The 25,716-nt window shown below is 29.0% G+C and overlaps 4 protein-coding genes across 4 annotated transcripts; 2 read left to right on the forward strand and 2 right to left on the reverse strand.

Moving 5' to 3' along the window:
* Nucleotides 1-87: 87 nt before the first annotated feature.
* LOC107262399 lies at nt 88-2,708 on the reverse strand. Its single transcript, XM_015727963.1, has 3 exons — nt 2,472-2,708; nt 1,943-2,275; nt 88-366 (listed from the first exon to the last, which is right to left on the reverse strand). The coding sequence occupies exons 1-3, from the start codon at nt 2,706-2,708 to the stop codon at nt 88-90; spliced, it is 849 nt and encodes a 282-aa protein (XP_015583449.1).
* A 1,663-nt stretch (nt 2,709-4,371) lies between these two features.
* Nucleotides 4,372-8,399, forward strand: LOC8280441 (receptor protein kinase TMK1). Its single transcript, XM_002533429.4, has 2 exons — nt 4,372-6,886; nt 7,629-8,399. The coding sequence occupies exons 1-2, from the start codon at nt 4,561-4,563 to the stop codon at nt 8,156-8,158; spliced, it is 2,856 nt and encodes a 951-aa protein (XP_002533475.2). The 5' UTR covers nt 4,372-4,560; the 3' UTR covers nt 8,159-8,399.
* An 8,316-nt stretch (nt 8,400-16,715) lies between these two features.
* Nucleotides 16,716-18,263, reverse strand: LOC8280440 (U-box domain-containing protein 21). Its single transcript, XM_002533428.4, has one exon. The coding sequence runs from the start codon at nt 18,178-18,180 to the stop codon at nt 16,837-16,839; it is 1,344 nt and encodes a 447-aa protein (XP_002533474.1). The 5' UTR covers nt 18,181-18,263; the 3' UTR covers nt 16,716-16,836.
* Nucleotides 18,264-23,787: 5,524 nt separating this feature from the next.
* Nucleotides 23,788-25,212, forward strand: LOC8280442 (probable methyltransferase At1g29790). Its single transcript, XM_002533426.3, has one exon. The coding sequence runs from the start codon at nt 23,885-23,887 to the stop codon at nt 25,085-25,087; it is 1,203 nt and encodes a 400-aa protein (XP_002533472.2). The 5' UTR covers nt 23,788-23,884; the 3' UTR covers nt 25,088-25,212.
* Nucleotides 25,213-25,716: the final 504 nt, after the last annotated feature.

Genomic DNA, 25,716 nt, shown 5'->3' on the forward strand with positions numbered 1-25,716 from the left:
TTTTCTTTTACACGATTCTTGTAAGTGGATGAAGTAAATATGAGATTTTGCACACAGTTCTTGTTAGTGAATGATGAAAAAGGAGATTTAGAGCAGAATGCTTATCATTTCAGGATGCAATGCTGAAATCTTAGTTCTGCGGAGTGCAGAATCCAGAAAAATGGTTAGTCCTGCATTTCCCCTTTCCCCACTCAATTCAATCAGCTGATTTTTCATGTCCAGCTGATTTTTCATTTCCCCTTCACATTTTACTGACACACTTTGGCTAGTGATATTACTGAAACCTGGCAGCATAGACACTTGTGTTGTATTAAGTACTCGTACAAAATCCCTGCTGTTTGTCTCTGTCTCCGCCAAAAATAAAACCTGGTTTTTAATTTTGAGTGGAAAATGGAATTAGCATTGGCAGTGGCACCACTGAGTATATGTTGTTCATACTAAAGAATGGCATACTATTGGTTCAGAATACATAAGAAATAGAGTTCTAATCAGTCACTTTAGAGCCTAAAGCAAATCACAGCTTAAAAAGGTTTTAACTTATAACCAAGAACTTTTTCACTGACCTGGTATCTCATATAAAACTTTCACTTCCAATCACTATACTTGAAAGGTCAGTCATACCATGTAGGATAACATCAGACTTCAGAAGAAGGGTGCCCTACCAGGCATTCCCCATCCTCATAGTCCAGCAATAATAAGATATCTAAATTTAAGAAAGAAACCTGAAGATAAAAACTGAAGCTTGGCTAGAGCATATATGCAGCACAAGTGCATTTTTTGTGCACAGAATTGTGCAACAATCAAATTCCACAATTGAATGCATAAGCAAGATTATTCTGAACACTAAAAGAAATGAAACGAGCATTTAGAATGGTAGATATGCAAATTGAAGTCTGAAGAACATTGTTTGAAGCACGTATACACAAGTTTGCGAGATTGCATACTTTATCACCCATTTTTTTGTAGCATATATAGAAAAACAGGCAGAATCTCATGGCCTGCTATGACGCGACTGCCCATTGGCTTAACATATATTACTGACATTTGTGAGCATAGACACTTAAGTGGTATTAAAGGAATATAATCTAAAGCATAAATGCAGCATAAGTGCATTTAGTTTTTGCAGAAAATTGTGCATCAAACTATATGCATGAGCAAGATTAAAAACATAATTAGAAGAAATAAAATCGCAATTAGAACTGTAAATTTGCAAATTGAAGTTTGAGGAACATGACTTAAACCATGTATACACAAGTTTGTCCAACCACTTACCAGGGCTAAACAACCAGCATATATAATTACTAGGGTAATATGAATGTGGAAGATGCCACACCACATTGAGAATGAAGATAGTGCTGAAGCGGCTTTAGATCTGGTTAGGTGAAATGGAGCTACTTACCATATAGAAACATCAATGAATATTAAAAACGGCAAAAAATCATGAAGAAAATACATTAGTCGGTCACTTTGGCTTCCAAAGCAATTCACAGCTTAAAAGAGTTATTATAACAAAACATCCATAATCAAAATAGTAATAACGGCAAAAAAGAAAATAAAGAAATCAAATAGTAGCAGCTTTAATTGCCTTTTCCTGGTGTTCTCTTGCGGGGATTGTTGCTCTCAACATTAGTCTCAGCATTAACAAGTCAAACAAGACTTGTCACACAAAATAATCCAGTCCTAGTCACATAGCCATACTTTCTGAAATCAACCCTATGATTTTTCAGATCATATAATATAAGAAATGCCACAAGCTGACACTTTAGTAGAAGTTTATCACCCATTTTTGTATAGCATAAAGGCTTCATCCGAATACGATGAAAAATACCATTATCCAACAATTTGGGTATAGAAAATGATTTAGTCCAAGACTCCTCCACACCATATTCTTTCACAATCCAGATATCAACATGGTCGTATGCAAAGACATTATTGCTCATACAGAGGCATCCTCCAAGTTCTGAAAGCATACAATAATTAGCCATGTCTTCACATATATGAAAACCAGGGATGGGCAATCAAATGAAAGGATTATATGATCCGGAGTAGATTCATTGCGAGAAATGACTAACCAATGCAGAGAGGAACCAACAGAAACACACTGCAGCCTCCTGCAGTATGGAAAACAATCAGGAGCAGGAGTGTGAAGGTCCTGAATCCTTCTTGAGGAACTACTCTTTAAACTATAAAGCATAACACTAAAAGAATGGTCAGTTTGAGTGATTATGATCACCTTATAGTCATTAGTAATCACATCGCACCCAAATCCATCAAGCTGGACATCCCCAGTCCAAAACTTAAGTACAAATTGGTGCTTCTTTGTCCATGGATTTCACAATGTGATACCGTGATCATCTTGCGAAGCAACTAAACCATTAGAAGATCCAGCTATAGTACCATATAATTTAATTATGAGCTGATGAGAACTTCTCCTAGAAAGGGACACGCTTATGCTGGAGGTCGAATGTTACATAACTCAGAGCTGGAGAGTCTACATCGACCCCGTAGACGGAACCAGTAAATTCATCAGCAAGAAGAAGGCGATTGGTTGTGGTTTTGACAGATAGATTGAGATGGGAGTTGATGAAATCAGGGCTGTCGATTAATGAACAAAAAGATTTCGATAAGCACCTGAAGCGCAAAAGAGTCTTGACGGGTAAGGAACTTAATATATCGAATACAACATCATCTCGCACCGACTTTGACATTGTTATTCGCTAATATCAATGGTGATCGGAGAACTAGAAGAAAATATTGGTTGATCATTGGAATCCTGCTCTTCACTCACTATATAACCGGGCTAAACCTTAAAAAATCCAATAGCAAAAACCCACAAAATTCAGGGAACCCAAATAAACCCCTTTTTCTTTTTCTTTTTTTTTTCTTTTTTTAAATCAAAGAAAGGAGCTTTATGAAACTCAAAGAGGCTGAGGAACAGAGACATTTTTATTTTCATAGTCAAACGAATTAGATTAATTTGACTTGGAATAAAAATCATGCCCTGCATTGCGGAACTCTTGATTTTCCTTTTTATCAAATTGATATTTTGATCCAAATTTGATCCAAACTTAGAATAATTTAAATTTAAACTACTAAATTGAACAAGATTTTTATTTTAGCAAAAGTTCAACAAATAAAAGAGACAAATATTTGCATAACAGAAAGATTAATTCAAGAAGAAAGTCAACAATCCAAAATCTAAACTAATATACTAAACAACAAACTTACAACAGTCCTGTCATTTGTTGCATTTGTCCTATTTTTTTAAGAACTCCAGTCCAATTTAAGAAGAAGCTTAAGGAATTCAATAAGGGTTTTTTTAAATGGAATAATAATTAATAAAATTAAAATTATGAGAAATTAATAAGATTTTACTGTTTTTTAAATAATTGAAGATGGAATTTTTAAATTCATAAAAATCTAAATTTGAAAAAGATAAGTTAAAAGTAATTCTTAAAAATTTATTAGTCTTAGACTTTTTAAATATATTCGAAGTTTGAAAAATAAATTTTGAAGTACTATATTCAAATTAAAATTCTTTGTTGATCAATCATCTCTGATAATAAAATATATTTATTAAATTTATTTTTTACTATTTTATTTAAATTTTTAATTTTTACTTTAATTATGATTTTAATATAAATATTTAATATATTTTAAAAAATAAAATTTAATAATTAAAAGCTAAGATTATATGAATAAGTTTCATAATATTAAAATATGTAAATCGATTTAATTTATTATAAATTTTTATGTAATTTTAATATAAAAATAAAGATTTAAATATAATAAATAAGATTTTAAAATTTATCTATTAAAAATAATAAATTTTAAGATTATAAAAGTTAAAGATTATAAGTGCCGATACTTTAGATTTTTAAAGATTTAAATTTTTATAAAAAGAAAAGACCCTGAATTGAAATATTAGTATATATCTTGTATGAGGAGATCATGGGAATAAAGACCACAAATATATATATATTTTTCTTGAAAACAGCCACAAATTTAGAAATATGATTTTTGTTTTATATTTATTTCCTTAAAAATTCCAACTAAAAAATAGTCAAGAAGAGCCCATGTGCATCCATACTGTTCACTCTTCCCCTCTTATCATCATCTGCCACATCACACCCATTTCCATGTTTTTGCTATAAATAAAAAGAAAGTAGAACAGAAGAAAAGCTGAACTTTCTATTGAGGATTTTCAATAAAAGATATTAATTGAAATTGTAAAGAACACAATAACACATGCAAATGCTTGAAGATACGACAATACAAAATATATTACCCAAAAACAATACAAAGAACCCATATAAAAAGCCACCAAGTTTTCCTTCCTCTTACAGCCATTGCCAGCCTTTTGATTCTCTATCTAACTCTCTCTTTTGGGAGTTGGGACCCTCTCACCCATGTGCTTTCCCATCATTTACACCTTAGCTACCCACTTCTGTTATTACCTATGCACTTTTTTTGCCTATTGAAAAGCTGAAAACCCAATAACAAAAGAAGCACACTCATAATATAACAACTTCTCTTTCTTGTTTCTCTCTCTCCCTGAAAATGGAGAAGAGAGTTTACATCAAGTTCAAATCTTTACTCATTTTTCTATCTGGGTTTTGTTCGTTCTTTGTAAATGTAAGTTGTCAAGGAAGCCCTAGTGAAGATGCTCCAGTTATGTTTGCACTCAGGAAAAGTCTCAATGTACCTGATTCACTTGGCTGGTCTGACCCGGATCCTTGTAACTGGAAACATGTTACTTGTTCTGATGAAAAACGGGTTACCCGGATCCAAATTGGTAGGCAAAATCTTGAAGGTACACTTCCTTCTAATCTTCAAAACCTTACTCAACTTGAACGTTTAGAGCTTCAATGGAACAGCATTTCAGGTCCTTTACCTACTTTGAAAGGGTTAGCTTCACTTCTAGTTGTTATGTTAAGTGGTAATCAGTTTACTTCAATTCCTAGTGATTTTTTTACTGGTTTGTCTTCTCTGCAATCTGTTGAGATTGATGATAACCCGTTTTCTACATGGGTAATCCCGGAAAGTATTAAAGATGCTTCTGCTTTGCAAAATTTCTCTGCAAATTCTGCTAATTTATCTGGGTCAATTCCGGATTTTTTTGGCCCGGATTCTTTTCCGGGGTTAACGATTCTTCATTTGGCTTTGAATGAGCTTCAAGGTGGCTTGCCTGGTACCTTTTCTGGGTCACAAATTCAGTCTTTGTGGCTTAATGGGCAGACGAGTAAAGGCAAGCTTACAGGTGGTATTGATGTTATAAAGAACATGACTTTGTTGAAGGATGTTTGGTTGCACTCTAATGGGTTTTCGGGTCCTTTACCGGACTTCTCGGGTTTGAAAGATTTGGAGGTTTTGAGTATAAGGGATAATTCATTCACTGGTCCTATTCCTTTGTCTTTGACGGCTCTCGCGTCTTTGAAGGCTGTGAATTTGTCAAATAATTTATTTCAAGGACCAATGCCGGTATTTAAAAGGTTGGTTTCTGTGGATTTGACTGCGGATTCGAATAGTTTTTGTTTGCCAAGTCCCGGTGACTGCGATTCCAGGGTTAAGACATTGCTTCTGATTGCAAAATCTGTGGGTTACCCACAAAGGTTCGCTGAGAGTTGGAAAGGAAATGATCCTTGTGCTGATTGGGTTGGAATCACTTGTACTGGAGGGAACATTACTGTTGTCAACTTCCAAAAGATGGGTCTTACAGGAACAGTTGCACCTGAGTTTGCTATGCTTTTGTCGCTGCAAAGATTGGTTCTTGATAATAATAATCTCACTGGTTCAATTCCCCAGGAGCTTACTACCTTGCCTGCACTTAAGCAACTCGATGTGTCAAACAATCAAATTTCAGGGAAAATTCCAACTTTTAAGAGTAATGTGGTGATGAATACTAATGGTAATCCAGATATTGGGAAGGATGTCAATACTTCTACTACTCCAGGTTCACCATCAGGAGCTACGATGGCAGGTACAGGTTCCGGAAGTGGCAATTCTGGAAATGGTGGAAAGAAATCTTCCAGTAATATTGGAGTAATTTTGTTCTCTGTAATTGGGGGTGTATTTGTGATAAGCTTGATTGGTTTGTTGATTTTCTGCATTTATAAGAAGAAACAAAAGCGGTTTAGCAAAGTGCAAAGCCCAAATGCAATGGTGATCCATCCTCGCCATTCTGGATCCGATAATGAGAGTGTAAAGATAACGGTTGCTGGCTCAAGTGTTAGTGTGGGTGCAATTAGTGAGACCCATACTTTTCCTGCAAGCGAGCAAGGTGACATTCAAATGGTTGAATCAGGGAACATGGTAATTTCTATTCAAGTTTTAAGGAACGTCACAAACAATTTTAGCGAGGATAATCTATTAGGGCAAGGAGGGTTTGGAAAGGTCTATAAGGGCGAGTTGCATGATGGCACAAAGATTGCTGTCAAGAGAATGGAATCTGGGGTCATCAGTGGGAAGGGGCTAGCTGAGTTTAAATCAGAGATTGCTGTTTTGAATAAGGTTAGACACCGCCATCTTGTTGCTCTTCTTGGTTACTGCTTGGATGGCAATGAGAAACTTCTTGTATATGAATTCATGCCACAAGGGGCATTAAGTAGGCATCTTTTCCATTGGGCAGACGATGGATTAAAACCCCTAGAGTGGACAAGGAGGTTGATCATAGCCTTGGATGTGGCAAGGGGTGTTGAGTACTTGCATGGTTTGGCACATCAAAGTTTTATACATAGAGACTTGAAACCCTCAAACATTCTTCTTGGTGATGATATGAGGGCCAAGGTCGCAGATTTTGGTCTTGTGCGCCTTGCACCAGATGGTAAAGGTTCAATTGAGACTAGAATTGCTGGAACTTTTGGATACTTGGCACCAGAGTATGCAGGTAACTTTTGCTCTAGTCTCTTTGTCCCTTACATCAGGTTACGATTCTTTTAATGTGAAGCGATACTTCAAATATTTTTGGAATTTGTGTACGGAATTCTAGTTTGTGTTGGGCTGATTGGGGAGTTCGTTAGTTTAAGCAAATTGCTATTTCTTTGAATTTTCTTGCATTTTGCCATATGTTGGGTTCCTACTTCTATTAGTAGTAGCAAGTGCAGTTGGAGTAATTATAATGTAAAATGCATTTATAACACTATAAGTAGTAAATTATGTCTTCATGTAGCACAAGAAGGTCTGTACATCATGCTTCTTCACCTTCTTATTAGGACCATCAATGAGTGAGTTGGTGGTCGCAGTTTAATCCCAAGTAATTATCATTGAAAACCAAACACATGCTTGGTCTCTAAGTACTGTTTGGCATCATTCTAACTATGCTTTCAATTTTCTTCCTCGAAATAATGCTGTTAATTATCACATGCTCAAATTACATAAACTGACAAACAACTCCATCTTAATTTTGTGATTGCAATTTTTCCCTTTTTTTTTTTTTTTTTTACATTAGGCTATGATCAAATTCAAAGGTCTTTGAATATTTATATTTTCTTAACCTCACCAGTTTGTTATGGATTTAGTCATTGAGTTGCATCAGACTTTATTTCAGCACATAGCCTATGTTTCTATTTTTCTTTTATTCTTCTTGAGATGTTTTTAACTTTGAGCTCTTGCTGGTGATCTGATTGCAGTTACTGGTCGGGTGACAACTAAAGTTGATGTTTTCAGCTTTGGAGTGATACTGATGGAGCTGATAACCGGTAGAAAAGCTCTTGACGATAGCCAGCCCGAGGAAAGCATGCATCTTGTGACTTGGTTCCGCAGGGTGCACATAAACAAGGACTCTTTCCGCAAGGCCATTGACCCTGCAATTGATGTCGATGAGGAAACCCTTGCCAGTGTCAGCACCGTTGCTGAGCTAGCAGGTCACTGCTGCGCAAGGGAGCCATATCAAAGGCCAGACATGGGGCATGCTGTTAATGTATTATCTTCTCTGGTGGAGCTGTGGAAACCATCCGACCAATACCCCGAAGACGTATATGGCATTGATCTCGACTTGTCCTTGCCACAAGTAGTTAAGAAATGGCAAGCATTTGAAGGTATGAGCAATATGGAGTCTCCATCTACATTTTACAGCCGCAGCATAGACAATACCCAGACCAGTATACCTGCTGTGCCGGGTGGATTTGGCGCCTCGTTTACATCAGCAGATGGGAGATAAGGAGTTGAAGCTGTAAATTACGGTGGTGGTTTTTCTATGTTAATTCCATTGCTTCTTATTTGCTTTTTTATTTATTTATTTATTTATTTATTTTTGGGGAACAATAGTACCTGACTGCTAGTTCATTCATGTTTTTAGACTCTTCCCATTTTGTTGTAATCGATTTTTTTGTTTCACATACTTAAAAGATTCTGATAACGCAATGAAATGAGGGCCTCGACACTAAACAAACGATTTCTCATTTCCTGTGATTTTCCTGATCTCTTCCAAGCTTCTTCCTTGTAGGAATTGAAAAACCATTTCCTACAATCCCCAAACTAAGAGGAAGATCATTTGCTACTAATGAAAAATATTAAAACCTGTCAACAACACAATCCAAAGCAGATCAAGAAAAGCCCCTGATTGGTTCAAAGCTTTTTCTTTTTTCCATGTAGAGAGAAAAAAGATGTATGAAAACTATGTGAAATGTCCAACAAAATCATTTTTTTCCAATTACATTATAAGTCTCAAAGACTTCATTTTCAAGAATTTAAGTTCTCACCAATAGAACATATAGCACCAATATCTGATTACTACTTCAATAATTCATAGTAATAAAAACAAGGACGCCACACAGTTCAATATTCTTACAAATTTATTTTCTAATATTTAGCGTTACTAATGAACGGAATCTGAATTTAATATAACTAGCTATTCTGCACGATTATTATTATTATTTTAATTATAGTATAAATTTAATAAATTTTTTATATATTTTTTATATATATTTTATAATAATAATGAATCAAATGGTTTTACTTGCTTTTAAAAAAAATTTAACATCTTAAAATTTTATTAATGTGATATTATAAAATTATTTACTAATTGATTTTTGATATTATAAATATAATTAATATTGTTAATTTCTAGTATTTGAAATAATTCTATAATTAGAAAAAACTAACGTATTAGTCATATAATATTAAAATATTATTTAATTAAAAATTAATTCATTAATTAGTATAATATAAAATTATTATTTAATAAAAAATAATTTATTATTAATAAATTATCTAATTATAAATAAATTTAAATATGATGTGTCAATTTATATATCAAAAGAATGGTTCACGCATAAAAAAGAACTCTAATCTCTTATATATATCTCACTGTTAAATATGGGTATTAATTGAATGATAGTATAAAATGGTAAATTAAAAAACAAAAGGAAAAAGAATAAAATAATAGGAAGAGAAAGATAAAAAGAAATAAAAGATGGATGAAAATGAGAAAGGCATGAGAGAGAGTGAGGTGTGGGGCTGTTGATGCGGTCGGAGGCATGTGAGTGTGTTAGGCTGTACTTGTCTGCCCTTTCACATGCTTTCCATCTGTCCCTTCCCATCTTATTCACCATTCTTTTATCCTTTTCTTTTCTTCTTCACTCTTTTCTTTCCCTTTCTTTCCTAGAAAATTATAAATTATTTTTTATTCAATTAAATATTTCATTCCACTAAATATATTTACTATCATATTTTTAATCAATTTTTCAAATTAATAGTCCATCAACTTAAATTTTATTATTAAAACTATTTATATTTTTTTCTCTTTTCTTATTCTTTTTTATCCATTTTTAATAATATTTTATTTAAATTTTTATTTATTTTTTAAAAAATTAAACTAGAAAACAGAAAATTTTTAATATGTTATTCATCAAATAAAAAATAATTAATATTCTTTTAGTATTTTATTTTTTTATATTTACCTTGATAAAAATAAAAAACATACATTCTTTCTCTTCAAAAAAAAATAAAAATAAATAAATAAATACTAAATTATTTTTAAAACAATATTATTTTTAAAAATAAAAAGTAATGAGCCATGTTCTTAAAAAAATAAATATAAAATAAAAATTAATCCACCATTTCTTTAGTGCTAAAAAGATTTTAATAAAAAATAAAAAGGAAATAAGAAAAGAATAAAAACAAAAGGAATAAAAAATAGTAGTTAAATTATTATATTAATTTATAAAATTTGTAAGAAATATTATAACATAAATAAATTAATAGATTCAAATAATTTATTGGAAAAAAATTTAAATATTGGGTTGAAAAAATTAAAATATTAAATTTGTAAATATTTATTTTTCTATAAATTAAAATGTAAAATAGACACCACATTTCACTACTTTGTTCATTTGTTATAGACTTGTGATGTTTTGTCATTATGCTTAATTTTCTTTGATGCTAATATTTAAAAGTTTTATTTTTTACTATAGCTTAGTTATACATCTTTTTTATATTTTCATTTTTCTTTTTTACATTGTTTTTAATTTTTGATATTTTTATTGTTTTTAATTTTCTTCCTTATTTCCTTCATTTTCATTCATAATTTCTCCATTCTAAACTATTCTTTTCTCCATTATTGCAATCACTTACTCTTAGTTTTTTTTATATGCAAATTTTGGTTTCTCAATTTTTTTTTGATAATTTTTTCATCCCTTTTGTTTGACTTTAAGTAATTTTATTTTTATATTTCTTTCAATACAACAATATAACCATATGATTTTAGATTGTGAAGTCGATTAATGTATAATTACTCTTATTTAATTTAATATGTAAAAATTATTTCAGAATTGTATGCTATTATTTTTTTTATATTTTCTTTAAAATATTTATTTTATTGTCTAGATTATTTATGTAGAAAGTATTTATTGTTCATTTGACAGATTTTACTATTAATTGTTTTCCAGTTATTTTTTGTTATGCTATAATTTATTCTGTTGTGTCTTTTGTTTGTTTATATTTTTTATAGATATTTTTATTTATACAATAGTTTTTTTATAGGAAAAACTCCATTAAATTATTTTGTAATTTAACATATTTTTCTTTAGGGTTTGCAGTTTTTTTTTTTAATTTAATATCCTATTAACATGACTGTTAGCAAGTAATAACTAAAAATTGCATAATACTACTAAAAGATTCTGACATAGCATACAATAGCTATTGTTCTTCCAACTGCTATGTTAACACTTGCTAACGGTGTTATGTAATTTAGTTGTTATTTGCTAACAACTATATTTACAGAATATCAATATGACAAAAAGTAAACCACAAATCCTAAAGTGAAAATACATTGAATTACGAGATAGTTTACTGAAGTTTTCCTTATTCTTTATTATTTATTGTTTATGGGTTTAGCTCTTTTTCTTATTTTGTATCATTCTATGGTTTTATTTTTCAATATATTATTTTTGATCTATTCTCTAGTATGTTGTTTCTTTTATTTTGATTTTGATTTTTTTTTATGTTAGGTTATAGTATAATTTATTTATTATTTAGTACATTATTGGTTGTTTTTGGTTTATTCTTGTCTTTTATATTATACCTCACTTTTTATTATTTAGTATATTATTTTATTGGTTATTTTTATTGTTTTATTTATTTATTTTATTATTTTATTTTTATTTGTATGGTAAAGTTGAAAATTTAAAGTTGATCCAAATGATCATTTTACATTAAAGTTGCATATAAATTGTTAAATGATGTATTATTGAATTTGAAGTCAAAATTATTTAATGTTGAACTTCAGCTATTTAGAAGAACTTGATATGCCCGAATTCAGATTTCAATCTTAGTTCATTTGTTATTTGCTGCTTTAAGGAGTTGGTGCAGCCTGATAACAATGGGGTGTGAGGTGTTTAAAATTTTTATTCAAAAGTTTGCTTTTATCATTAGAGTAGATTTTGTGGGGAATATAAATTATCTTTTCTTTTATTAATGATATTAATAGTAAATAGACTTAAAAAGTAAGATATTGAATATCTTTTTTCTTTTTTGCAGAGATGGATGTGCAATGAAGATACTATTAAACTTGTTATTTTATATTTGATAATTTATTTTTATATTTTTGTCTTAACGAGAAACTTATTTGTAAGGAGTACATGAATGTATTGTTAAAAGTTTGAAGAAATTAAGAATGAAGAGATTAAATTTTATATAAAAAAAAAAATTCTGTTTATTTTTTTATATGTTTGGTTTATTTTTTTAATAAATCAATATTCTTATTTCAGAGCATGTAATTATTTATTTATTTTTATAACATATCAACATTTTTATTTCAGTGTATATGATTTTTTATTTACTTTTTGTATATTTTAGCAAAAATAATATTTTTATTTTAAAATATATAATGTTTTATTTATTTTTAAGCTATATTTATCTTTAAATATATATTTTTTCGATTTATTTTTACAACAGGTCAACATTATTAGTTTATTTTATATTATATTATGGTTTACCTTCTAGTATATTATTTTTTAGTTAATTTTCTGTTATGCTATAATTTACTTTTCAATATGTTATTTTTTAGTTTATTTTTACAATAACTCAATATTTTTAGTTTATTTTTATTATATGTTGTTTTTATGGTTTAACTTTATGTATGTTGTTTTTTTATTTATTTTTTTGTAACAGATCAATATTATTTTTGAGTTTGTTATTTACTTTATTTTTTCGGATTTAATTTTTTAAAATTAACTCGGATTGATTATTCAGTTTTGAAACTCTTGCGTCGAATTCATCAATATTAATTGAAAATCGATTAGAATAAATAAAAATTTAAAGACAAATAAAATAACATTATGCAATTTATAATTGTGACTTAAGAAATTTAGATTTTTTTTTTCTGGTTTTCTTTTTGAATATAGTTATCGAATTTAGTTTTAAAATCGATTCAAAAAGTGATATTCCATAATTCTACTTATGTTTATTTATTTCAAGTAAATTTATATAAATTTATTCTTTTGTCTTTTTAGATTTTCTATTTTAGACGAAGATACTCTTTCCAAAATCTTTTGTACTTTTTCAATAAATTTTGGAACACCATATTTTTGAAATAAAATGCATCATTTCTTATATTATTAAAATCTTTCCTATTATTTTATTACTAAACTGAGAATCAAATGATATATTTTATTTATAATTAAAGCTGGCTAAATTGACCTAAAAAATAAATAATTTTTCCTAAGCCTTAACTTATACTTACACTTTCACTTATTTATTTATTTAGGTCACAGTTGGATAATATTAGCCAAAAATTAAGAGACTTAGTTAGCCCATCATTTGATTCCCTTTAACCCTTTCTTTTAATCTTTCTGGAGAATGTCCCTTTTTCTTTTTCCAATAGAAAGGAATGCTGGCAATGATAAGGACCTCATAAAAAATAAAATAATATCACTAAACTTTACATTAGTTTCATTTTGTTAACAAACAATTTTAATTTATTTTATTTTAATTTCTTAATTTTAATTTTATTTACAATTTAATTGCTTTATTAAAAAGAAATTGACATATAGATTCATCTTTGTATAAAAATATTCGTTCAATTGAGGTTGGCTTTTTGTGGCTTTTCACTTCCTCTCTCTTTCTTTTCCAAACCTCTATCAGAGCTTCAAAAGCAGAGTTGCTAGGCAATAGTTTTCTTTCACTTGCATCTCAGTTGCTTCTTGATTTTCCTCTTAACTCCACTGAACAAATCTACAACTTTTAAGACTGGAGAAATCCTTTTAAACAAGAGATACCAAATTCAGTTCAGTCAGGACTTAAAACATACCATTTAAGACTTAATACTCTTATGTTCAAGTTAAACATAATAATCATGCTTGTATAATCTTAACTATTGATTAATAATTATCTATTTTAAAAGTTTTAAATTTAAATTTTTAGTAAAATTTTAACCGTTTAGTATATATATATAAATTTGTTCCATTTTTACAATTGGTCTTGCGAACTCAATTTTGATTCAATTGGACTTCTCAATTTTACGAGTTGTTATTTTTAACCCCTCCACTAACGGTAGTAATAAAAAATTAATATTCTCACTAACAACGTTATTTATAATAAACAAAATACATAATTAAACTATTGAACTTGTCTTATTTTTGTAATTGCCCTCCTAAACTCAATTTTGATTCAATTGTGCATATGAACTTCACGAGTTGTTATATTTAAATCTTCCATAGATTAAAACTAAGCATTTTGGATTAACCTCGTGTGAAAAGTGTGTTCCACAAATTCTAATATATTGTTTATTGTATAATAAAAATATTTTATTAATTTATAATATAATAAAAAGATATATATTTCGTAAATGACTAAAATAAACCGTTATAATCCTTCAATTATTTTGTCATGAATTTTTTTTTTTATTCTCACAGGCTATGCCCATATCAGTAACAACCATAATAATGAAATATTTAGCAAATATCAAAAAACGACAAATTTTGTTTGAGAACTAAAACTCATTATTTTACTTTATTTACTTTATTTACTTATTTCATATTTTAAATATATTATTATTTTATTTGGACTTAGACATCTTTTAGATGGCATAAAAAACACACCTTTAATGTATGTTATTGAATGATTTAAAAATAACAACTAGTAAAGTTGAAACAAGTTCAGTGAAACAAGTTCAGTGAGTCATTTATGTATTTAGCTATTATTTTATATTTTTAAATATTATTATTTTATTCAAACTTACCTGTTTTTAGATGGCGTAAAATAGTCATGCATAACGTATGTGATTAAGGAATTTAAAACTAATAATTCATAAAATTGAAAAGTCCAATTGAATTAAAGTTAAGATCGTGGGACCAATTATAAAAACGAGACAAGTACAGAAACTCATTATGTATTTAATCATATTTTATTCGTATAAAAATAACTTCCGCCTAAAGAATGGGCACTAGACTATTTTATTACTACTATTAATGACTATTTTTTATTTATATATTCTATTTTCATCTTTAAATATAATTAAAGTACAAGTAAATAAGAAAGTTAAAAAAAAAAACTATTTCTAAAATTGTATTACAAAATTTATAATTCTCACATAATAGAACTTTCAATGTGTAAAATAATTTATAATCATTCATTTATTTCGATTTAAAATTTTATTTTTTTATATATTAAAAGTTTAATTTCATATTTTTATATAAATTTATATTTATATTTAAAATAATTTATTTTTAATAATACTGTAAACGTTCATATTAATTTAATTTATATAAATATTTTATTTATATGAAATGAGTTCCATCCAAAGGACGTGTATTAAGCTAGTATATATATGAAAGCAAGGTCCGAACTTGCTTTCTCTCTTTTTACAAACTCAATTGGACTTCTCAACTTTATGGGTTGTTATTTTTAACCACTACACTAACGGTAGTAATAAATAATTAATATTCTCACTAACGACGTTACTTATAATAGGCAAAATATATAATTAAACTATTGAATTTATTTTATTTTCATAATTGACCCCTAGACGCAACTTTGATTCAATTGCGCGTATGAATTTTACGAGTTGTTATATTTAAAAAATCATTCATTAGATGTAAATTAAGCGTTTTAGATTAATCTCTTGTAAAAAGTGTGTTCCATTAATTCTAATATATTATTTATTGTATATTAAAATTATTTTGTTAATTTATTAAATAGAATAAAAAATATATTTTTCAAATAACTAAAATAAATCGTTGTAATCCTTTCATTTTTTTGTTATCAAGTTCTTATTTTTATTCTTACAGGTTTTGTCCACACCAATAACAAAGCAATGAAATATTTAACAGATATCAAAAAATGACAAGTTTTATTTGAGAACTAAAACTCATTGTTTTACTTTTTTTTCTAAAATTTATTTACTTATTTTATATTTTAAATATATTATTATTTTATTCAAACTTATGTGATTGAAAGATTTAAAACTAATAACTCGTAAAATTGAGAAGTCTAATTGAATTAAAATTAAGATCGTGGGACTAATTGTAAAAATGAGACAAATTCAGAAATCTATTAGCCATATTTTTATTCGTAGAAAATAATTTCTACTCAAAGAACGAGCAATAAACTATTTTATTACTGTAATCAATTTATTAATGACTACTTTTTATTATATATTCTACTTTCATCTTTAAATATAATTAAAATATAAGTAAATAAAAAATTTAAAAAAAAATTTAAAATTGTATTACAAAATTTATAATTTTTAAATAATGGAACTTTCAATTTGTAAAATAATTCATAATTATTTGTTCATTCCGATTAAAAATTTAATATTTTAAGTTCAATTTTGTTTTTTTTATATAAATTTATATTTATATTTATATAAATATTTTATTTATATAAAATGATTTCTGTCCATAAGCCGGATATTGAGCTAGTTTCAAATTAAAATGATAGATTATAAACATAATCTATCATATTCAACTGACCATGAGAGAATCTCAATCTTTATTGATAAAGTGTATGTAGTTCATCATTTTGAGTAAGTTATTTATTATTTTTGAGTAAGTTATTGTTGTTGATGTAAAATTTTAGATATATTTTGATATCCTTTTTAGTTGTCATATTAAATTTCAAGTATATTATAGGTAATTTTCAATATTTTAGTATTTTCTAATTCGTATTTTTTATTATTTTCTCTATAGATATCTATATTGTATGTAAATAAAAATAAAAATTTATACAATTGAATGGATTTTATTTATTTTTTCTGTTTTGTCATATGATAACTTCAATAAAAATAAAAATTTGTACAATTGAATGGATTTTGTTTTTTCTTTTCTTTTTTGTCCTATGATAACCTCTTACATTTTCTTTCCTAACCTACCAAAAGAACAGAAACAAAAAATCACTAGATCAGTATGACTTCTTGAGATATCTGAAATCCATTGATGAACCAAGACAGTCAACCTTTGTTCTATAAAGATTCAACAATTTCAACAACTCTTTAACCTTCTCCTTTGTATTTTCTCCACAACCAACCTGCAATAGAATCAACAGTTTTTGAAAAGCACCTACTTTAAGTTCAAGTGCCTCAGCTACAACACCTCCATCCTTTCTTTTGTCATTCTTGCAGAGCTTCCAAAGAATTGATACTGAGAAATTTGATGCCAAATCTGACCCCAAAATCTTGTGAAACAATACAGGAACAAATAGAGCATTTTCATATGCCTTTTCTCTTCCTTCTTTTGAATCACAAATATGGTCCAAAACACCCAATGCCTTCTCAGATATCCCTTTATCTCCTTCAAGAAGAATCTCTATAATCAATGAGACTAAACCCAATTCTACTAATGTGGATGCAATCTTTTCGCTAATTGATGGTGGAGACAACATGTAGAATATTACCATTAATGAAGCTTTGGTAGCAGAAGGGCTAATTGGTTTCTTGATCAGCTTCACTAGTTCTTGAATGACTCCTATCTCGGCCAATGTGTTTACATGCTTTTGATCTAAAGAAAGAAGCTCTTTAAGTACTAATACTGCAGTCTGTTTAGCTGTGAGATCTCCATTTTTTAAAATCCATAACATGCAACGTAAAGAATTCATCGATCCTAGCGTTAATTTCCCTTCTACACCAAATGGAAACATCCATACCAGAACTGACAAAATATCCACTAACAGATCTGCGTGTTTCTCCATTGATATACCTGCAAATGACTCAAAAGCAATTGACAAAACACAACCAACTCCATTCTCCACTATGCACCGCTTATTACGTTCGCTCTCCCTTCCCCAGTTCTTGATCTTTGCAACTAAATCCTTACACTTCTTGAAATCCCCACGTTGTGTAGCCGCCATAATTCTCTTACAAATCTCGGAAACATCATAAGGAGAGACAGGAATTCTAGGCGTCGGGATTCGTTCAATGCCGAAAGAACGATTCTCCACGCACCAACTCTGAATCATCTTGCGCAAGGAATGGTTTGGTATCTGATCAAAGCATAACAAGACTTGATTAGTAACAGGACAAGTCTGATGACCAGCTTCAACCCATTTCTCAATGCTTTCTCTATCGTAGGTGATCCCAGTGGACAAAGTAACAGGGTCTTTCATCAAGTCTAGAGATATCGGACACCGGAAATGTGTCGGAACTGGGACGGTGATATCCATCTCCAAGTTATCATTGCCGGAGACATCCTGGAGTCTCTTCTTTCTTGCAGCGGCAGCAGCTCTTCTTGTTCTCCAAGATAGCATCATCTTATTGGATTGTGGTGGGTATGTGGGTTTTCTTCTTTTTCTTTTTCTTGGTTATGGAGAAGAGTTAGTGTGGGGTTTATATATGGAAAATGGCGGGTCAAAAGAAAAATACGTTTAGGAGAGGATTACAGAAGAGAATGTGACGAATTGGAAGATTTGTTTGGTTTAGGGTTGTAAATATTGGAATATTGACCGTTGAATATTTGACGGCTGACTAAGTCTACAGTCGTATTTAGTCGGTAAACCAAGTGACCGGCCTTAGACTGCTATTCTTTTTTAGGTAAAATACAGTTTCTAAATCATTCATATTTTCAGTTTTACTTTATCAAGTCTTTTAATTTTTATTTTATTTTATTAAATTTTTATATTTTTAAATTACTATAAATTTAATAATTTTTAATCAGAAAATAAAAATTTAATACTATAAATAAATATTTTATAAAATATATATAAAATTTCTTAACAAAATAAAAGTGTAAAAGTTTAATAAAATAAAAATAAAATAAAAGATACAAGAATTTAATAATATATTTTGTCTTTCTTAAACTTAGTGTGCTTTTTATCCAGTCCTCCATTTCTGACTTTTTTACCCTTTCATTGCATTTATGCTTTTTCTCTTTTTCTTTTTATCAGTACAGCTTCTCTTTTTTCTTTTTTCTTTTTCTTTTTTACAGTTATGGGTACCTAGTAAAAGGTTAATACCAGGGGCAGAGACAGAAGTTCAAAAGAGAGTCAAAATGGAAAGCAAAATCAATATAAGTATAATTTTCAAAATCTTGGAAAGTAAAACTAACCACTTGTTAATGTTAGTTGGACAAGAAATTTGTAAATTTGCAATAGAGGACATGTTCATCCTATGCATTGTTTACAAAACTTAAGGAATTTATTTTATTTGATATTTATATTCTTTTTCTCTTTTTCTTTTGATTACTATAACTTTCTTTTATCAGGAATTTTCCTTTCCTTTTCAATTATGGATAGCTACTAAGCAATTTTAGCAATCCTTACATACAAAGAATCACATGAAAATTAAAAGAAAGACTATATTATGTAAAACTGAGGTGCATGTGCTCAGGAAGAAGGTTCTAAATTTACAATTCCAAGAAATCTTTGCCAACTTTCTGAAAAACAAAAAGAAGCTACTTCCCATTTGAGGAAAATGGTATTCAAATTATCTTTTTCCTGGCAATTTGAAATATGTGATTAAATTTGATGGATGCTGAAGATGTGGTGATAGAGAGCAATTTATCTTTAGGTTTTTCAAACAAAAGAAAATCAATTTTGAAAAATGAACAAAAAATAAAGTAAAGGTAGAAAATGTTGGTGATGCTGCATGTGTAATTAGTTGGTCTACTTATGACAATTAGGTAGCTATTATATGGTGCAATTCGGAAAATTCAGAGATTCATTAGCATATGATTTTAAGGGGGGCAATCCAGCTGTACTTAAGAAAAATAATTAATAAAAGAAAAAAGTCACTCACTCACTCACTCACTCTCTCTCCATAGAACCCAAGTCTTGTTTACCATTAATAGGACCCTTAAATTATGGTTTTGGGAAAAGGGTCAAGTCACCAGAAGCTAACTTCTAATCTCTTTTGTTTTTGTTGTGCATGATGGATCCCATAAATATAATAGCAATCTGAAGACGAACTTGTAAGACAAATATTAATTAAGTGAATATTGGATCATTGCCTAACGATCCTCCAACTATGAAGTTAATTTGATAGTTGAGAGAATCTCTGAGTACTGGAGTGAATGAGTTAGTTTTTACTAGAATTTCCTTTATAATAGAGCATAGAATTGTCCACTTTTTAGTTTGGAAAAGGGATTAATGTTCCTTATTTGATAGGTATTCCTCTAACTTTGGGATGACTTCCTATTAAGGCATTTAAATCCTTTTTAAGATTCTTACTTGTGCTCTCCAAGATCTGAGGGATTATACTGTCATTTAGGATAATACTACTGTTTTCGGTGGCTATCAATATATATGGGTTCGGGACTATCAGTTGAGTGATCAGTTGAGCTTCTATTGTTAATTGCTCTGCTAATGTTGTTGCTGATGTGTTGCATGTACCTCATGTGGCCACTGGTGATCGGGTTTGTTGGTTTTATAAGGGCCGGACCCTTCACCAGCAGAGGTCCTGTGAGACACTGTTTGTTGATGGTTGCTGGTGAGGGTATAGAGAATCTACTGTTTAAATTAATTTAAGGAGCTTGAGTGGCAGTCATGGTTGTTTGTTCCTTTATTGCCTTGCTTCTTCTCATTCCACTTATTTTATTAAAATTTAATTTAATTATATAACCAATTTTCTAAATTTAATTATGTGAAATTTTAAATAAGTTTTTCATTTTAGTGAAGCACACAAACATTAAATTTACCAATAAATTTTACAAAATTTTGTACAATTTGTATTAACCAAACAGAACGTTATGGTATTCTTCGAGCAGGGCCAAGTCATATTATGCTGGATTTGGCTGGGCTCATAGGGGTTTGATCCTATCCATTCTGTCAACCACAAAGTTCGGCCAACATGAAAACCTCTTTTCGGCCACAAGTTATCTTTGCTTAGCTTTGAATTTTTTTGATTAGGTCTAAGTTATACTTGGATTAAATGTAACTTAAAAAACTTTCTTTAGATGAAGTCTGATTTTATTGGACTCAATTTAAGTTCTAATATTAATATTTAAAATAGAATGACAATAAATCAGGATGAGAACTCAATTGAGTATCTAATTTCTTTACAAGTATAAATTTCTTGAGTTTGTTTTAGCTTTAATTTAAAATTAATCACTCTTGTAAGAATTCTTTTGATGATTTAATCGAGTCAATTGATGAATATTTACCATATGGCATATTATCTATCAATTTTGAACTATATAACATTGTATTGAATTTATTATTAATTTTTCTTTTTTTCTTTAATAGTAACGAAATTTCATTCATTATTTAAAAAATGCTTGCGACGCAACTCCAATAGAGGAGTAACGACAAGATTACAACTATAAAATAAGACTTTAAAATCAAAGATCCACTAAAGAAATTATTCTAAATTTAGAAACATCAATAGATTTCATACCTGTAATTTACATGTTGGAGAAATAATGCTAAAATATAAAATTTTATTCTATTTTTGTAAAAGTATAATTTTAAATGAGTTTGATAATATTATTTAATTTAAAATTTTTAATTAAAAATATTATCTAATTATTTTATTAAACAATATGAATAATTTATGTTAAAATTAAAGAATTTTACTTTAACTCAATAAAATCTATTTTTATATAATTTGACATTTAGTATAAAGTTCAAGGATCACATTGAGTGAGATAGCATTTTAATGCTTATACTATGATTAGATATGAAAAGATGAACTCCATTCCATGTTAATCGTCTCTCTTTCAAATTAAAAAAATTTTAATTATCTATCACTTGTATATAACTAATGCAATATTAATTTATTTTGTCTTTACAATGGAACAAGTATAATAAATTTTATAATATCCATAGAACGGTAATTTAGTTCAATTTAGTTAATTTTGCTCAATTTGTTAAATATTTTCTTAATTCAAGTGAATTATTAAAATGTAATAGTAAGTATGAAATCGAGGGAGTAAATGATTAGTATAATGACATGTACTATAATTAATAAGTTTTTATAATGCATTTAATAGCCCAATTAGAAGAAATATACCATTCTATTAATGAAAACTAATTAAATTTCCTATTTCTAAAAATGTAAATAAAACTTAAAAGCCTCATAATAGCCAAATCGAGCTAAACTTGCACCTATTCCCATTGAGACTAATGGAGTGGAAGCAAAAATCCCGGATTTGCATGTGAATGGTGGCGCTTGAGCGAGGATCCCTATAACAAGAAAAGAAGACTTTTAAGCTTTTAATGGCATCCCAATTAAATGCATATGCTACCTGCTAATGCGGATCTAACAAGGGAAGGGAAATCCATGGAATTCATAAATGGACGAGCCATTACAAAATTCAACGAATCTTTGGTATTCTAAAAAGACTACATTATACTTTATCAACTTGGACTTGCATCAATAATTTATGTGCATCACTCACTCATTAACCTTCACAAGTTGTAGAGCATGCAGCAGGAGTACTTGCCATGCTATTATGACTTGTTAAACTTTGTACAAAAACATATTGGAAATTTGGGTTGCTTCTAGACATAACACTCCCATCATAAATGTGTTAATTAATGTGTTAAACCATTAGGATGTACAGGGTGATTGGTTCGTCTGTTTTGTGCGGTTTATAATTGTTTGTCGTCCAATAATTATATTAAAGTGTTTTATAAAAATTTAAAAATCAGCAGTTGATTGTTCGTTTAGTCCCAATCAGTTGCTCATAGTATCAGTTCTATTTTAATTTTTTTTATCAGTTTATAGATAGTTTGATTCTTTTATTTATTTATTTAGACAATATTATCTTTATTAAAATTTATTAATAATAATTTATTTTAAGTTGATTTTATATAATTATTTTTTTATAATACACTAATTACTATTTTAAAATTATATTTAATAATTAAATAATGAAAATATTTAATAATTATGATATTTAAAATTATAATATTTTTAATAATTATAAATTATTTTTATTAATTTATATTATTGAAAATAGTATAATAAATAAAAATATATTTTAAAATAGATTATACTCTCAATGGTCATTTAACATACTAACAACAATCATTAGTAAAATTTTACTAAACAATCTAACTTATCAGTTATCAGCTATCAACCACCAGCTACATTCATCAGCGGAACTGAACAGGGACTTAGTTTAGCAACCAGGCACTTAATATTGGAGATTGAGATTTTAAATTCAAGAGATTTCATTTTCAAATGTAGTGACTCATTTTTTTTTTTTTTTATAAAAAGGAAAATTTTCCTTCCCTCTAACCTAATACATTAACATATTAATTATATTTACTATTAAAAAAAGTGCTATATATGTTATATGATACTTGAATAAAATAAAATAATATAATTAATAAGTTAATTCGAAAAATTAATTTTGTATCTATAGATTTGGATTACAAGTTCTTTTTGTCTTTATAATTTTCACTACAAAAATAATTAAATTCCTATAGAAATATTGATAAAAGACTTGGTGGTATGGAACTACTATTAATTAACTATAGCTATGCAATATAATTATAGTGAAAAATTTATAGTCCTATAAGATAAACTGAGCTCATTTAAAAATTTTCAAAATTTAAACTTGAGATATTTCCATTTTATTTATTAAGTCAAATTACCTACCACTTAATGTCATATGTACTAGTATACTAAATACACATTTAAGGGATCTTGGTTTTCTAATATAAAACCAAATCATAGTATAGATTAAAATTTATGAAGTTGGTCTTGCTGTAGAAAAATCATTGTTGACCCTATGAGTTGGAACTTTGGAGAAAAACTATAAAATAGTGTTGGCTATTATTTATTCCTTCCAGTGACTTACATATGAGTCCTTCTTTCTTTCTTTGATTTCTACAAATATATATATATATATATATAAACCCTTCCCTAATGTTGTTAATTTATTTAGTCTATCTACTTAATCTCTTTTATGAGAATGTAGATAAACTTGAAACAAAGACGCCCACTTGGTCCTAGTGATACATTTTACTTCATCTCAAAGTGATTTTAATCAAAAGCAATCACAAGTCCAAAATGGAATCACCTCATAAACCCAAGTCTATCTCCACCAATCTTTTCTTCCTGTTTCTTCTTTTGTCTACTAATCTCCTTACTTTGTTCCTCTCCTCCACCTTCTACTCCTCTTCTTCTTGCTCTCTCAACCCCCTCACAGCCGCCACCAGCACCGCTGCCGCTACTGCTATCTCCACCACGGCCACCATCACCACTGCTGCTACCTCTCAGACAAGTTTGGACCTCCCATCTGAATTCTTGGCCTTCACTTCAGGCCAACTTCTTCCGTTTGGTTTCAACACAAACTTTGACTCGGACACAATCTATCCACCAGTAGGCCAATCTTGCACTCTGTTTTCTAATGAACTCAACCGCTACATGAACTACAAGGTCAACGGGTCATGCCCAGATGACGAACTTCTAGCTCAAAAGCTCCTCCTCAAGGGCTGTGAGCCTCTCCCCCGCCGCCGTTGCCGCCCCGCTGCACAGCCTAATTACGACGAACCCTATCCTCTGCCTACAAGTCTATGGACTACGCCTCCAGATTCTTCAGTCGTGTGGACAGCTTACACATGCAAAGGCTATACATGTCTCATCAACAGATTCCGAACACAAAAGGGTTTTGACGACTGCAAAGATTGCTTTGATCTTGAAGGAAGGGAAAAGGCACGTTGGGCATCAAAACAAAGTAATGCAGGATCACTAGACTTCGCCATTGATGAAGTACTAGCAACAAAGAAACCCGGCACGATACGAATTGGGCTCGACATTGGTGGTGGAGTTGCAACATTCGCTGTAAGAATGAGAGACAGAAACATAACAATCGTGACAACATCCATGAACTTGAATGGTCCATTCAATAACTTCATAGCATCACGAGGGGTTGTGCCTCTGTACATAAGCATATCGCAGAGACTCCCTTTCTTTGATAATACATTAGATATAGTGCATTCTATGCATGTATTAAGCAACTGGATTCCAACAACTTCGCTTCATTTCTTGATGTTTGATATCTATAGGGTTCTTAGGCCTGGTGGGTTGTTTTGGCTTGATCATTTCTTCTGTGTTGGTGAGGAATTAGAGCAAGTTTATGCACCGGTTATTGAAAGTATTGGATTCAACAAGTTGAAATGGGTTGTTGGGAGGAAGCTTGATCGTGGCCCAGAGCTTAGGGAGATGTACCTTTCTGCTTTGTTAGAGAAGCCATTGAAGAATTCTTGGTGATTTAGTTTCCTGTATTCTTAGTCTTTAAATTATAGGAAATTTTTCTTTCTTCATTTTGAGTTACATCCACTGGATTTTACGTTTACCCAAAAATTAATTGAGAAATACGGAGTCCTTTCTTTTTAGAGTTGGTTTACAATTCTTGATTTATTTTTTTCCCATTATTATTTGGTAAAGGATTTTCATTAACTTTTTTTCTTTATCTAAAAGTTGAATTCCTCCCTTAACTATACAATATTAGTATGATGATTAATTCTATTTAAATGTATATATATAAAAAAATATATATGTACTTACATATATATTTTTATATATACATTTAAATAGAATTAATCATCATAGATTATACTTAATTATATATAACTAATAAATTTATATTAATATTTATAGATTTAATATATAAATAAAGACATAGAATTAAACTAAATAAAAGAAATTTAATATGATTTTTATGAATATGTGATAAACTTCCACTAATATTTACAAATAATTATCTGTCAAAATAATATTTATAAATAATTTAAGAAATAATAATTTAAATAGTCATTCTATTTTGTATTTAATTTTATTTTAAATATAAAATATTAATTTAATTCATTTTAATCACTCTATTTCAATTTTAGTTATAA

The sequence above is a fragment of the Ricinus communis genome, chromosome 5 (assembly GCF_019578655.1).
Source record: "Ricinus communis isolate WT05 ecotype wild-type chromosome 5, ASM1957865v1, whole genome shotgun sequence".
Lineage (NCBI taxonomy): Eukaryota > Viridiplantae > Streptophyta > Magnoliopsida > Malpighiales > Euphorbiaceae > Ricinus > Ricinus communis.

Bases quoted from the DNA above. Each gene is read 5' to 3' on its own strand.
- LOC107262399 (XM_015727963.1), bottom strand. From the start codon at position 2,708: ATGTCAAAGTCGGTGCGAGATGATGTTGTATTCGATATATTAAGTTCC. The intron at 2,276-2,471 runs GTAACATTCGAC...GGGGATGTCCAG, and splicing joins ACTCTCCAGCTCTGAGTTAT to CTTGATGGATTTGGGTGCGA. The intron at 367-1,942 runs GTATGAGCAATA...ATTAAAAACCAG, and splicing joins AGAACTTGGAGGATGCCTCT to GTTTTATTTTTGGCGGAGAC.
- LOC8280441 (XM_002533429.4), top strand. From the start codon at position 4,561: ATGGAGAAGAGAGTTTACATCAAGTTCAAATCTTTACTCATTTTTCTA. The intron at 6,887-7,628 runs GTAACTTTTGCT...ATCTGATTGCAG, and splicing joins CTTGGCACCAGAGTATGCAG to TTACTGGTCGGGTGACAACT.
- LOC8280440 (XM_002533428.4), bottom strand. From the start codon at position 18,180: ATGATGCTATCTTGGAGAACAAGAAGAGCTGCTGCCGCTGCAAGAAAG.
- LOC8280442 (XM_002533426.3), top strand. From the start codon at position 23,885: ATGGAATCACCTCATAAACCCAAGTCTATCTCCACCAATCTTTTCTTC.